We start from the raw sequence: 13,547 nt of genomic DNA on the forward strand, positions 1-13,547 counted from the left end.
AGTTTTATGAGTTCTCCACTATCACTGATGCGCCTACCCTCTTTGGATGCATCCCCGCGCGGGCCCAGCACCTTTGCCCTGCCCCGACTCGCTTAGATAGTATTCGTTCTTTTTAGTGGCCACCTAGCACACGTTCACTGGCGTTTTATGCAGTTTTATGACAATCCGGAAGTAGTACTTATACCTAAATTATAAAAGAATTGTAAATTTTCAACAATTACCTCTGGTGGCCCTCTTGTATTTTATCTATGCCAAATGTGAAATATATATTCATGTAGGCTGGCGGAAACTTTAGGAGACAAATAAGGAGATTAGTGAAAAAAAATTAATTTTTCAATAATTCTTTGTAGTGGTGCACCAAACGTAAACCAGTACAAAAAATAATCCCTCTGCAGTAACACTTTCGACGCTATATTTTCCATCGCAGTAGCAAGAATTCATTCTTTTCGTTCATTTGCCAATGGTGCGTAGTTTACAACATTTAATATTTTAAGGGCATTAATTGTTCGCAGTTATGCAATATAGAAGCATTCGCATTTAGGTAAGAGCACAAGCATAACCAGAAGAAAATAAAACACAAAAATAACAATAGTGATTAACAGGAAATGAAAGAATACTTCTAAGTAAAGTATATTACAATAACAAAATAAAAATAAATAAATAAATAGTAATACAGCGCTGAAAACAGGTTGTTGGTCTAATGCGGAGCCGCCATCTGCGGCAGATTAACGAAGTCTACAAATGTTAGTCGATTTAGAAAACTTTGGAGGGGGTTCGGAATGTGCATCCCCTTGGGTGCGCCCCTGTTTTAATTTAATACTGTTCTAATAATTCAAGGAATATTCGTCTTAAGCATTTACCTGGAAAGTTAATAGAAGACACCTTTATCCCTTTCTCTCGCACCGCTTCCAAAAGCTTTATACATTGTGTTGTTTTTCCTGCTCTGTCACAACCTTCTACAACAATCAATGCTCCTCGCGATAATCCACCCATTTTTCTTACAAATATTTTCAGAGATGAACGAACTAATGCACTTTTCAACATAAATCACGCGCGCGCGCGCGCCTGTCTTCTGTCTTCCGCGGTTTTTTCAAGGTTCAAGGTTCAAGGTATTTTCCTTCCTTCTCTTCGGAATTTTGGTTCCTGAAAAAAATAAAAATAAAAAAATAGTGAAAAAAGTACTGCTCTTTTTTCATTTAACGTTTTCCATTTTCTTTTCCCACCAAAATTCAATAAGTTCTTTGTTTTTTTTTTCATTTCTTTCTCACTTAATTCCTTTCCATTTCCATTAAAGCCTAGCCTCCAAGCTAATTTAACCAAATTCCCTTCCTTTTTCATATCATCGTTCCATTTCCATGTTTCCCTTCCATGTTTCCATCGTTCCATTTCCATGTTTTAGGGTTTCTTGACATTTTAACAATAAGTGTTCTAGTGTTTCATCTTCTTTAAACCATAGTTGACATTTTTCGTTCACTTCTTTAAATTTTTTCCATCTTACCCTTGTTTCAAGGCTCATTGACCTGGCTTTGAAAAGTAAAATGCTTCGTAAATCATTGTCCATATAATTAATTTTCTCATAACGCTTTTTATATGTGTATATTCCTTTCAAACTGCTCTTCTTGGCAACTTCTTCATACCACTTTTTCTGCGCTTTTTCTTTAATTGTTTTTTTCTGTAATTCCCCCCCCCCCCAATTTTTATAATTTTCTCTGTGCCAGCGGGTAGTTTGATCATATTTTCTTTCTAATTTCCTAACTCTCCTAAATCATTTTGTGTCCCCTTTTCTCATATGTTTAGTGGCGTCATGCACAACTTTTACTAATCTTGTTTCTTCCATAAATTTTAATCACCCAAGATATTTTATTTTACTCCTAACTTCTCTTTTTTCAAAATCACTCCATCCCATCTCTCCTGTTATTGTTACATTTGCACTTAATGTATTTGCTCCTGGGACAAAACTTCCTATTTGATTTTGTGCTTGTTGTAAAATATTCCTGTTTTTTTTTCGTTAAAGTTATTACTTCATTTACATATGTTAACGCCGGTACTTCTACTTGTTTCCATAGTATTCTTGACACCTCATATCTATTGTATGACCACATTGCTTTATTTTTTATAATTGCTGTATATTTCTGTAGTTTATTTTTCAGTTCTTTCTCATGTTCAAGTAACTATTGTTCTCCTTCTTCAAGTGTAAATCCTAAAACTTCTATTTTTCAGTCCTGCTACTATGTTTCCTGCTTGTACATTTTGATCCTCTATGTCTCCAGTAAAAACCATTCTTAGAAAACAGTATTGCCAAGCAAGACATTGAGACAAAGAGTCACCAAATGAGAGATGAAATTACTCCAATTTTGGGTGAAAACTCACTAAAAACATTCGTGAAAATCCATTGGTCTTATGCAGACGACCCGCTCGGGAGAGTAATACTCCCGGAAATACGTTTTTTCCGCGCGCTACTCTAGCCAGCTGTTTTACGCGCTATCCTAGCCAGTTGTTTTAAGTTGGTCACAAAATTTACATCATGAAGTACAAGGGGAACAAAACGAGCCCTATAGCATGGAGTACAAGGGATAAGTACTACAACTACTTATCTGCACAAAAGTAAACAAATCACTTTTTTAAGTATTATTTTCATATTATTTTAATTTAATGTGTTATAAAAATGTAAAAAAATGTTTAAAAAAACTTTCCTCGGGCCGGGTTTGAACTTACGCCAAAAGAGACTGTTATTACTAGCCTATAGCGATAGCCCACTCGGCCACCAAGGCCGACAGCAGGAAGCGTTTGATTTCTGCAATTTTAATGCAACGTGGCAAGAAGTGGATAACTCCAACCAATCAGAACTGTGTTTCTCGTTTCTACTTCCGCGAGCGTTACTCTCCCGAGCTAGTCCTTTATGCAGTCGTTGTTCGACTAACATATGAAGGGTAAGAGGAAAAAAGAAGGAATGTCACAAAACTGCATTTTCGAGAAAATGGCGTTTTAATACTGAAAAGCGCGTAAAAAGAATAGGGTTATTAATTTTTTTCGCTGTGTAGTTTTACTATATGGATCCATAGGAGTAGAAGTAGGAGTAGGGGTAGCAGTAGGAGTATGAACGGGTTAGAATCCCTGCAGTAGTTCGTTGGGTTCTGTTCTCGACATAAAATGGGCAAATTAAAGACTTCCCCAACTTTTTTCCATACATTTTTCAATCTCTGGATCCGTACAGTAAAACTGCACCTTTTTCGCCCCTTTTTACATGGACATTACTACATCTACGCAGGCATGGCATATACAGTCAAGTAGTACCAAGAGACACCAACAGATGGGACAAAGCACGCACATGGACATTCCGTGTTTTTTCCCCTTACCCTTCATATGTTTCCTGCACTAGTCACACCTTTAGTATGACGCTAATCATGCTTCAAAACGACTCTGCATAAGGCCTCATATCTATATGCATTATTCATGCCCAACTAGTCTTTGTTTGCACTAATGAAATAAGGAAAAGAATGAAACGAATGTTAAAATGTCATCATAATCTTCTTCAGGTTGAAGATAAGCGTCTTTTGTCTCGATCGTTTGTACCGCACTGCTTATATTTCAACTAGTTGAAAAATTAACTGTTGTTCTTGTTCTTGTTCTTGTTCCTCTCTTATAGTGAGAGGATAAAAGGTGTGGGAGTGACCCATTTCACCTGCTTAAATAATTATTTCTTCTTTCCAAGTTTTGTCTTTTTGCACTAAATTTAAGATTTTTCACTTTCTTGAGTAGGGATTATAAGAGGACCCCGTTTTTTTAAAATTATAGTGTATCATAGACTGTATTATTGATATAAAAAGACAACCTCCTAGATTTGTGATATAACTTATATATAATTTATGATATAACATATATAATCCCTACTTTTTGCTTTTTTAGTAGTAAGATTTTTTTAAATTTTAAATTATTCTTCTTAAGGTAATATATGAGAATCTTATATACTTCTAATTTATTACTTGCTAATATAGATTTAATATTATAAGGAACATACGATAAATATATATAGAGAATAGATTGAACATAGTTTCTCTAAATTCCTTAAAAAGATTGCATTCTAAAATAATGTGTTCAAGTGAACCAGTCTCCAGCAAACACCGACATGATGGCGAATCCCGTTTTTTCATCAAATAAAGTTTTTCTGGAGTTAAGGCAGTATCCAGTCGAAATCTCGTTAGTTCTATAGTGTCTGCTCTATTCCATTTTTTTTAGTTTTGGTATATATGGCATATCATTAATAGATTTGATGGACCAATAATATTTATCTGGGCCTAAACGATATGATGTTTTTCTCCTTAGGTACATAGACTCAGCATGATTTTTAAATAAATTGAAAAATTATGATATGGTAATTTAATATTAGCAGATTTTCCAATATAACAGGAATCCTTTGTAAATGTATCAACTTCATTATGTAAAATGATACATGTGTGACCCATTGTCCAAATAAAAGTTACATAAGATTTGTTTGTATTGATTTTAGTAATAAGAGATTTCAAATTTAAAATTATCCACGAAGTTTCTTTGCTCCATTTCGTAGATTCTAGGCTTTTTAATACACTTAATGAGTCTGAACAAATACAAACATATTTTAATTTTTCTTTGTATACTATTAATAATGCCTGTCTGATTGTGAAAGTCTCACCTTGAAATATTGATGTATTAGACGGGAGCTTATACTTTTGTGTAATATCTTTTTGAGGTAAATATACAGCAGCGCCTACTGGAAGTCCTTTACTTTTGGAAGCATCAGTGAAAATAAATGTTGTATATCCTGGTAACTTATGTATATAGTTGAGCCATACCGAGTAAAAAGCTGAAGGAATTGTAGATTTGTATATGGTTCGAGGATATTTTGGCATGATTATTTTTTCTGTTGAAGATTTCTGTGAAAATTTATCGAAAAACATGGAAGTACAGGGAACTTTTGGTTTGAAGATGCTAAATTATGAAGTTTTCTGTATGCCAATTAAATCCATGGTAGTTTTTTAAAAGTAGTTTTCATTTGTTTTATTTTTCTTCACCTTTTTATTGGTTAACTTTGAGATTAAGGTGTCTAATTGCAATAGGCTTGTATTGATTATAGTTGTGCTATTCGCTAAACGAGAAAGTATAAATTTTGTTGCCATGTTTTCTATGATCAAATCAATGGGGATAGTATCAGATTCTTCTAAGAGTGCGTTTGGAGGACTATCTCTAGGTTGTGAAAAAATTCTTTGAGCATCATATTAAATTTTTATCGTACAGGAAACATTCTTATATGGATTGGATGACAAAAATATGCCTCCATAAAATAACTTTGCTTCAATACAAAGTTTATAAACTTTTTGTAAAACTTTAGGGTTGGTACCCCATTTTTGTAACTTAGACTTTTAATCACATTAATTATATAGTTAATATCAACTTTAAGATTATTGATGTGCGACATCCAATTAACTCTAGAGTCTAAAATTAGTTCTAAATATTTGATACTAGATTTTTGTTTTATTTCTATATTAGCTATATTTATACCGATATTTGGAATTTTTCTTTTCCTTGAAAATACAATAAGATTTGTTTTGTTCCCGTCTATGGTGAAACCATTATTATGGCACCAACCTATAATATCTTTCATGACTATTTCTAATGTTCTCAAGTCTTTTTGAATGTTAGACGTAGTTATGTAAAGAACGATATCATCTGCATCAGCAAAGACCTTAACGTGTTTTTTTTTATAAAATTAATTAAATCTACTATATAGATATTGAATAATAAAGGACTAAGTTTACTACCTTGGCTTACACCTTTAGATGTCTGTCTAGAAGCATTACAATACCTTTCTAATTTGATATATATTTCTCTATTTATGAGTAAATTGTGTACAATACGTACAAATTTTGGATGAATTTTAATTTTATGCATACAATTAATTACATTTTCTAATATTACATTATCACACGCTCCCTTAATATCTAAACTTATGGCTCGAAAACCTATTATGTTTGGAGGAAAAATATTATTAAATTGTATGTACCACATTAGCCTATTTAGTATTAGTTCAAATAATTTTAATATACAAGACGTTAAGGCTATAGGCCTGTAACTATCAGCCTGACCAACAGTTTTTTTTGTTTTTTATTGGTACTATTAATATGTTTTCTTTGACTTTGGAACAAGCGAAGATTCCTAGATTTTATTGAACATATTCAAAAGGACTTTTATACCTAAAGTGTGTAGATTTCTAATATGTGAGTATCTCACTCCATCATGCCCAGGAGTTGAATCCTGTTTTTGTTGCTGAAGTGCAAGTAGAATTTCATCCATCGGTGTCGTTACATTTTTATTATCCATATCATGATTGTTATTTAATAGAGCTTCTATTATTAAATTCCTATCGGGGTTTACATAAGCTGGTGTTATTTTACTGTGGAACTCGTCTATCCATGTATTATTATTTTCGTCAAATGAAATTATCGCTGATTGAAAAGGATGAATTTGTTTCTTAAGGAATTTCCAAATATTGGGCCAAGATGTTGATGGTGAAAGTTTGTTGCAAAATTCTTCCCAATGTTTATTCCTGATACTTAATAGATTTTGTTTCATTTTTGCTTTAATTTTTTGATACTTTGCAAAATTCTCATTAGTTTTAGCCTTAAAATAATTTCTAAGATGTAAATGACACAAATTTACCCATTTTTGACATTCAGAATTCCAGCAAAATGTTTTTTGTATATATTTCTTATTTGTTTATGTTTACCCTTTTTGGTCCAGGTTTAGAGTTTTTCTCCGAAGTATCTGCAATATGATTGATTATGTCTGTAAATTTATTAATACTTCTGTCCATAGTTTGGTTACTGTAAGCTGTGTGATGATTACTAAAGAAAGATTCGGAATTGGAAGAATATAGATATGGACCAATTTAGGGTATGTGGTATATAATGAAGTTTTTCTTTTTGCAGTCTGTCGGGCACCAAGTTGATATGTGATAATTGAGTATTGTTATTACATGTTAATTGAGTGATGATAGGGAAATGATCACTACCCATAGGATTATAGAAAACACTCCAGTTACAATTTAGATATAATTCTAGGCTAGTAATAGTTACATCAGGAGCACTATTATTGTTTAAGGTAAGTCGAGTGGGTGTACCATCATTTAAATAAATGGATTTATTTTGAACTAATGTAATTTGAAGATTTCGTCCAGCAGAATTTGTATGTGAACTCCCCCATAAGGCCGAGTGAGTATTACAATCAGATGCTATTACATATAGCTTTTGTATTTGTCTAAAAATATCATTCCATATCTTTGTTGAAAGAATGACATTTGGTGGAGAGTATATGTTAATAATTGAAATATTTGATATTTCTGTACCTATAATTTGTGTGTTTTGTGGCAGTGCTAACATTAAAATTTATATTCGAGTGTGTGATATCAAACTTAATACTAATGGCCACACCTCCGCAACCGTCATATCTTAAATTTTCATATATAATATAACCTGGAATTTTTAGAGGTGAGTTTGTTTTTGTCAATGATTCTTGGATAAGAATTAAATGAGGATTGTAAATATTGATAAGTAATTGTAATAAATGTAATTTTCCCTTTAGACTTTGTGCATTCCTCTGTAGAAAAGTTAAAACTTTATTTGCCATTATGAAACCAGGACAATTTGTTCGATTATATTTTGAATGTGATCTGGGGACTGATTGATATTTTGTACTAAGAAGGAAGTGTTAAGCATTTTTGATAAACCTTCTTTAATTTTATTTAATTTTTCTGTACTAGAAATAGAGTTATCAGATTGTGTATACTAAGCACTTGCACTCTGATATGAAGATTGATCTTTGTTTTTGTTTGAGAAAGCGAAAGTTTGTTCATTGTATTTTTCACTAAATGAAGTGGGTAGCCGTTTTAATTTGCGAAGTCATATATTTGTCTTTGTTGTAGATTTGGAAGTGGAGCGGCCTTGGCAACTAAAAACCATCCAAGGTATGTCAGATTGAATTGCCATGGAATCTACCTCCCCTCATCCTCTTCTAATTCTTTACGTGTTTTAAACGATTTGAGTTGAGTATTAGTGCTTTGACTTTCTTTATTAAAAATTATGTTGTTTGATTGTAAGGAAGGTTGCGCTTTTTGTGTGAATTTACTATTCTGTTTGTTGAAGAAGGAATAATTGTTTTGTCAGTTGGCTACTAGTAGATTGATTCATGCCACTTACGGAACTTTGTACCCCAACCGGTACATTTGAAGTTATAATTTTACGATATGAAATTGTTGGTACTAACTTACTTGCCTCATTAAATGAGATACGGTTTGTAGCCATTAAGTGTATTATATTATGTTGACGTTGGTATTCCCTTTATTCTTTCGAGTCGGCCTCATGGGTTTCTGTACAATGAAAGCACTTTAATGAAGACATACAAGTGTTAGTTTCATGTGTCTCTCCAGTTTTACAACGTGTGTTACTAGATTTACATTTTTTTGGATGTGGACATATAAGACATTTAGAGCATTGTCTTACTTGCGGTATATACGGTTCTATGTCTAGTTTTTGGTAATAAAGTTTAAAGTCTCTCGGCAAGTATTGCGTATTGAAAGTCAGAAGTACTGTTCCCGTAAGGACCCTCTTTTTGTTTTTATCGTTTCTAAATATGCGTCTCACATGAAATTTCTATTGAACAATCAAAATCTGTTAATAGTTCGTCCGTGTTAATATCTGGAGCTACATTTCTAGTTATCCCCATTGATGACACAGCATGTGTCGGTATGAATGTTAACAAATTGTTATTCTTTATAATATCACGTGTTAAGAGTGCATTTGCATTCTTGCCTGAGTCGAATGTTACTTTAATTAAATTTCTACCAATAGTATGAAAATTCATAATGCCTTTAATTTCTGCAAGGTATGAGTTTCTACTTATTCCCATTGGGTGCATTTTTTCCAAGTCTTTATCATTCGATTTAAGGAATACGAAATACGGAGTGCGATGGTGACTTTGATATAGATTAGTATGTATTTCACAATCTGACTCGCTATTCTTTGATTTATCGTTATTTTCATATTAAACTTCCGTATTTGTTTCATTATTTGTATTGATTTTGTCCTTATTAGAAGAATTACCTGTTGAGCTATTTAAGTCTGTACCAATCAATTGCTCGTTCATTACCTGCATACTTTCCGCCATTTTCATGCGAACCTTAACCCTAACATAAAATAAAAGGAGGTCTAAACCTAATGCCTTACCTACTAAATTTACTGGGTCTTACGCAGAGTCCTTTTGAAACGCGATTAGTGCCATACTAAAGAGTTCGACTAACATAAGTCTCCTGCAGGCGAAACGTATCTACATAAAGCAGACTATATTTACAAACCTTAGGCCGGCCTACATTGCATCCGAATGCGACTGCGAACGCGAATGCGAATGCGAACTGCGAATTCATGTGCCTCTACTACATCCGAAGTTTTGTGAATGCGAATCAAGTTGCAATGTCTCTTTCAAACCTTCAATGTGAAATATTTTTGCTTGAAAATTCATATCTTAAAGTTTTCAGAGCAATAATAATAATAATAATAATAATAATAATAATAATAATAATAATAATAATAATAATAATAATAATAATAATAATAATAATAATAATAATAATAAAATATATTAATTTCCTTTGTGTGCAAAATAGAGTGAATGTTTCTCCTATTATTATTATGCTTTTGTGGTAACCGCTATTTTCAGTTTAAAATATAACTAAATAAAATTAGAGATTGCAAAATCAAGCGATTTTCTAAGAAAATTTTCTCCATGAGTAAAAAACACATTCCTCCTATTTCAAACATATTAGTCAATAATTACATGTATTCGTAAAATCATTATTTGAGGAACTAAGAGGAAATATAAATTAAATAAAAAGTTGCGGTTCGTGTATTAATTAAATCTTCACATTTTAAAGGGAAAACAAAGAAAATTATACATATGTTCCACTCTAAGTTCTTTACTTACTACTGCCCATAATTTGTTCACGACGTGTCATATGTGGTAATCTGGATGAGCTTGGATCCACAATGAAACTTTATCAAAAACAATTTATTAAAGCATCAACATTTTTTCATTTTTGTTGTATTTTTTTATCTCCGCACCTCGCAACGTCGTCTGCTTTCACGCAAAACAAACTTTCTTCTCTCATGCAGTGCTCAATTTCACTGCAGACGACTCTCCATTCGTACGAATTCGGACGAACAATCCCAGCATGTTGGGATCGTTCGCATTCGCATTGGGGTTTTCGCAATTCGCAGGTCGGAACTAGTCGAGGCACTCCAATTTATTTACACGTGCTGGGAAATTAACATTCGCATTCGCAATCGCATTCGGAAGCAATGAAGGCACGGCCTTACCTATCTAAAAATTATTTACTATAGAATTTTATTACTATTAACTTAGCTTAAAATATGACAGCTTTCACCACTTTTTTAAACTTAAAAAAGGAGGTCCCTTAGGTTGTATCCGTCAATTTCTAATTCATTGTTTCTAGAACACACCATGACATTTTAGCTAACGGATCACACAACAAAAAGTATCACTTTACATTTTGATTGTTTGTTTTCATTTTTCACTTTTTAATAGAAACCATATTATGAATTGTCGTTCACCATTTCAGGTGTGAAATATGATTGTATATGCACATTAAATCAATAACTTTCTTTCTCACTAATGACCAAGCGCATCTTCCGTTGTAGTCACCGCCATATTTTCCTCATATTGACTGTTTCGTATAAACAAATACTTTTGTACACTAAAGAAGAAGAACCAATTGCTAGTTTTAACCGAAGAAGAAGATAATCATTGGAAAGAAGTTCAAGGTTGGAGAAGATGTCGAAGAAGAAAAAGAAGAAGAATACTCGGTATCGTGTCGTCTGCCTGGTAGTGGATAAACAGTGTCTGTGTAGTACGGTTGTGGATCTGCATATATTTCATGTCCAAATGGCGATTTTTATTGAGCAATATAATATTGATAAAGTTCAAGTATGCTTAGTAGTAATCTAATGTGAATTTTGCCTCGTTTTTCTTTGCATTTTCGTTTAGTCATAATTTTATTATCCTGCATCCCTGATTCTAAGTATATAGAACAAAAATCTTGAGGTTTCATCCATCCCTAGATATCAATATACTTGCCTTCTCCTAGCCTACATTTAGGAAGGTAATTACTTTTTTTCTTTTGCCTGCTGATTTAGATTACTCCAGCGTACGTACAGGGGCTAAAAATATTTGGAAACAAGGGTTTCTACTTTATTAAGAACCTTTATTACTAAAAACGGAGTATGTCTATTACAAGGGGTCCAGAAGCAAGTAAAAAAACAAACTTTACAGGAGAAATGAATTATGCAAGTACTTAGAATTAACATAACGTAACCAAATCTAACCTAACATAAACTAACCTAAGCTGACCTGAACTAACCTAATATTAGTAGAAATAAGCCAAATTATCATTTTTTGGAAAATTATGCGGGACCCCTGCATTAATTTAACATAAACTAACCTAACCTAACTTAGGGGTATGTTTAGTACAAGGGGTCCAAGAGCACGTAAAAAACACAAAATTTACAGGAGAAATGAGTGATGCAAGTACTTAGACGTAACATAACATAACCAATCTAACCTAACCTAACATAAACTAACGTAAGCTAACCTGAACTAACCTAAACTGTAGAATTAAGCGAAATTCTATCATTTTTTGGAAAATTATGCGGGACTCCTACACTAATATAACGTAAACTAAACTAACCTAACGTAACCTAAACTAGCCTAACCTAACTTAAACTAACCAACTCTACCCTAAACTAACCGAATGTGAACAGAAATTACCAAAATAGTAACATTTTTTAGAGAAAAGAGCTGGACCCCTTCTGCTAAACATAGGCCCTAACTTACTCTAAACTAACCAAATGTGAAGAGAAATTACCAAAATTGTAACTTTTTTTTTTTTTTTTTTTTTTTTTTTTTAAGAGAAAAGAGCTGGAACCCTAAGTTTACATTAGCATCAGAGTTGATACCTTTTCACTGTAGAAAGTAGTTCTTCCGCGCAACGACGTCTACAGTGCGATAAGCGCACCAAACTGGTAGGTGTTACTATAAGCTAGTATTACATCTAGGCTGCGTCAGAGTAAAGTGAAGCTGGGGGACCTGTCAGGGCCGTGGCGCGGGGGGGGGGGGACAAACGGGGCAACAGCCCTGGGCCCCGAAGTAAGGGGACAACAATTCGGGAGAAAAAAGGAAAAATGATAGGAAAAATTGCTTGGAATATATGTATGGGGGCGCCATCGTATACTCTCGCCCCGGGCGCTGATTTAACACGGCAGGACCCTGGGACCTGTACAAGAATGCGTCCGTAAGGAGCAGGCGCGTTAAATATTATTGTTACATTTCGAAAATTCACAATTTGTTTTCATGATGAAAACTAGGGCTGAACTTAAGAAGTGCCCCTCCAGTTTCAAACCTAGAAAAGAAGCTTTTAAAACATTAAAAATTGTTAGGTTACGTTGTCTTTTAAAACTGCGGAAGCTTTCGCGTCTTGCAAATAGTACCAACTTTTACATATAATTTCTCGTATTAAACTCCCAACCTGATACACCTAAAGATCTTATAACTCCAAATCACCATTTCTTACCTCCTTTCTCCTGTAAATTTTCGTAATTTTTAGTAAAAACTGAGAGGCACCACTAAAGTTAACCCAAAAGTAGTACCGTTTTTCGTTTCTATAACAACAACCACCCCGGATGGTAATGATCTTCATTTTGCATGTTTTTCCCAGATTGTCGTTCAAATTCGAAAGTGCTTCCTGCAAGTCCTTTTCATAATATACACTAAAACTCATTTTTTTTTTCTATAGTTACGTTAATATGTTATATGTGACCGCTGCATTTCTGAAAACCATTCAAGAAAACTAGTAAATATACAATGAACTGTTATAGTAGAAACGGATTAGTGTTTTCAATTATCCGTTTAATAATTTGATCTATTTAGTTGACTTAATATCAAAAGTGACAGAATTATACAATGATAAATTTGAAAAGTTACGTTTTTTAAAATCTATATAATGTGCGCGCGTTTAGTTTACCTTCTGTGAACTAAAATATTTTATTGACCTCCTGCCCCAAGTTATATTAAGCATTTTTTTTTTCTTCCTTCCTTTTCAGATGGATCGGTTAATGATATTTGTAGCATCATTTCATCTTTTGTATTGTCCATACACAAAAGTTGAGGAAAGTTTTAACCTCCAAGCTATGCATGATATTCTGTATCATAGATGGAATCTAACAGAGGTAAGCTCAGAAAGCGTTTTGTTAGTGCTCGGTAATTCTAGACTTCATGATTAGCGGACTGTTGGTTAAAGATATAGTTATTGATGGAAATTATACTATGCATATTACTAAAACTAAAATCTTACCTTGTGCCCTGAAACAGTGCGTCTATTTAGGATTTCGGTTTTCACCATATTTTAGCCCTCTCTATGACCATTGACACAATGTGTGTTTCGGTATACT

General features: G+C 33.2%; 2 protein-coding genes across 4 annotated transcripts in view; one reads left to right on the forward strand and one right to left on the reverse strand.

Moving 5' to 3' along the window:
• Positions 1-1,069, reverse strand: part of LOC145663837 (thymidylate kinase-like) — a 41,028-nt gene extending 39,959 nt beyond the window's left edge. The window contains exon 1 of the mRNA XM_081729945.1: positions 861-1,069. Within this exon, the coding sequence (XP_081586071.1) occupies positions 861-1,044 (184 nt within the window). The 5' untranslated portion in view covers positions 1,045-1,069. The remainder of the gene's footprint in view (positions 1-860) is intronic.
• A 9,700-nt stretch (positions 1,070-10,769) lies between these two features.
• Alg12 (Alg12 alpha-1,6-mannosyltransferase) overlaps positions 10,770-13,547 on the forward strand; it is a 41,594-nt gene continuing 38,816 nt past the window's right edge. The window contains exons 1-2 of one of the 3 annotated variants that reach the window (XM_081729948.1): positions 10,770-10,907; positions 13,200-13,325. In XM_081729948.1, coding sequence (XP_081586074.1) covers positions 13,200-13,325 — 126 coding nt within the window. In that variant the 5' untranslated portion in view covers positions 10,770-10,907. Of the gene's footprint in view, positions 11,204-13,199; positions 13,326-13,547 lie in introns of all 3 variants that reach the window. The other 2 variants (XM_081729946.1, XM_081729947.1) reach the window with 2 other exon arrangements.

The sequence above is a fragment of the Thermobia domestica genome, chromosome 11 (assembly GCF_964235325.1).
Source record: "Thermobia domestica chromosome 11, izTheDome1.hap1.1, whole genome shotgun sequence".
Classification (NCBI taxonomy): Eukaryota; Metazoa; Arthropoda; class Insecta; order Zygentoma; family Lepismatidae; genus Thermobia; species Thermobia domestica.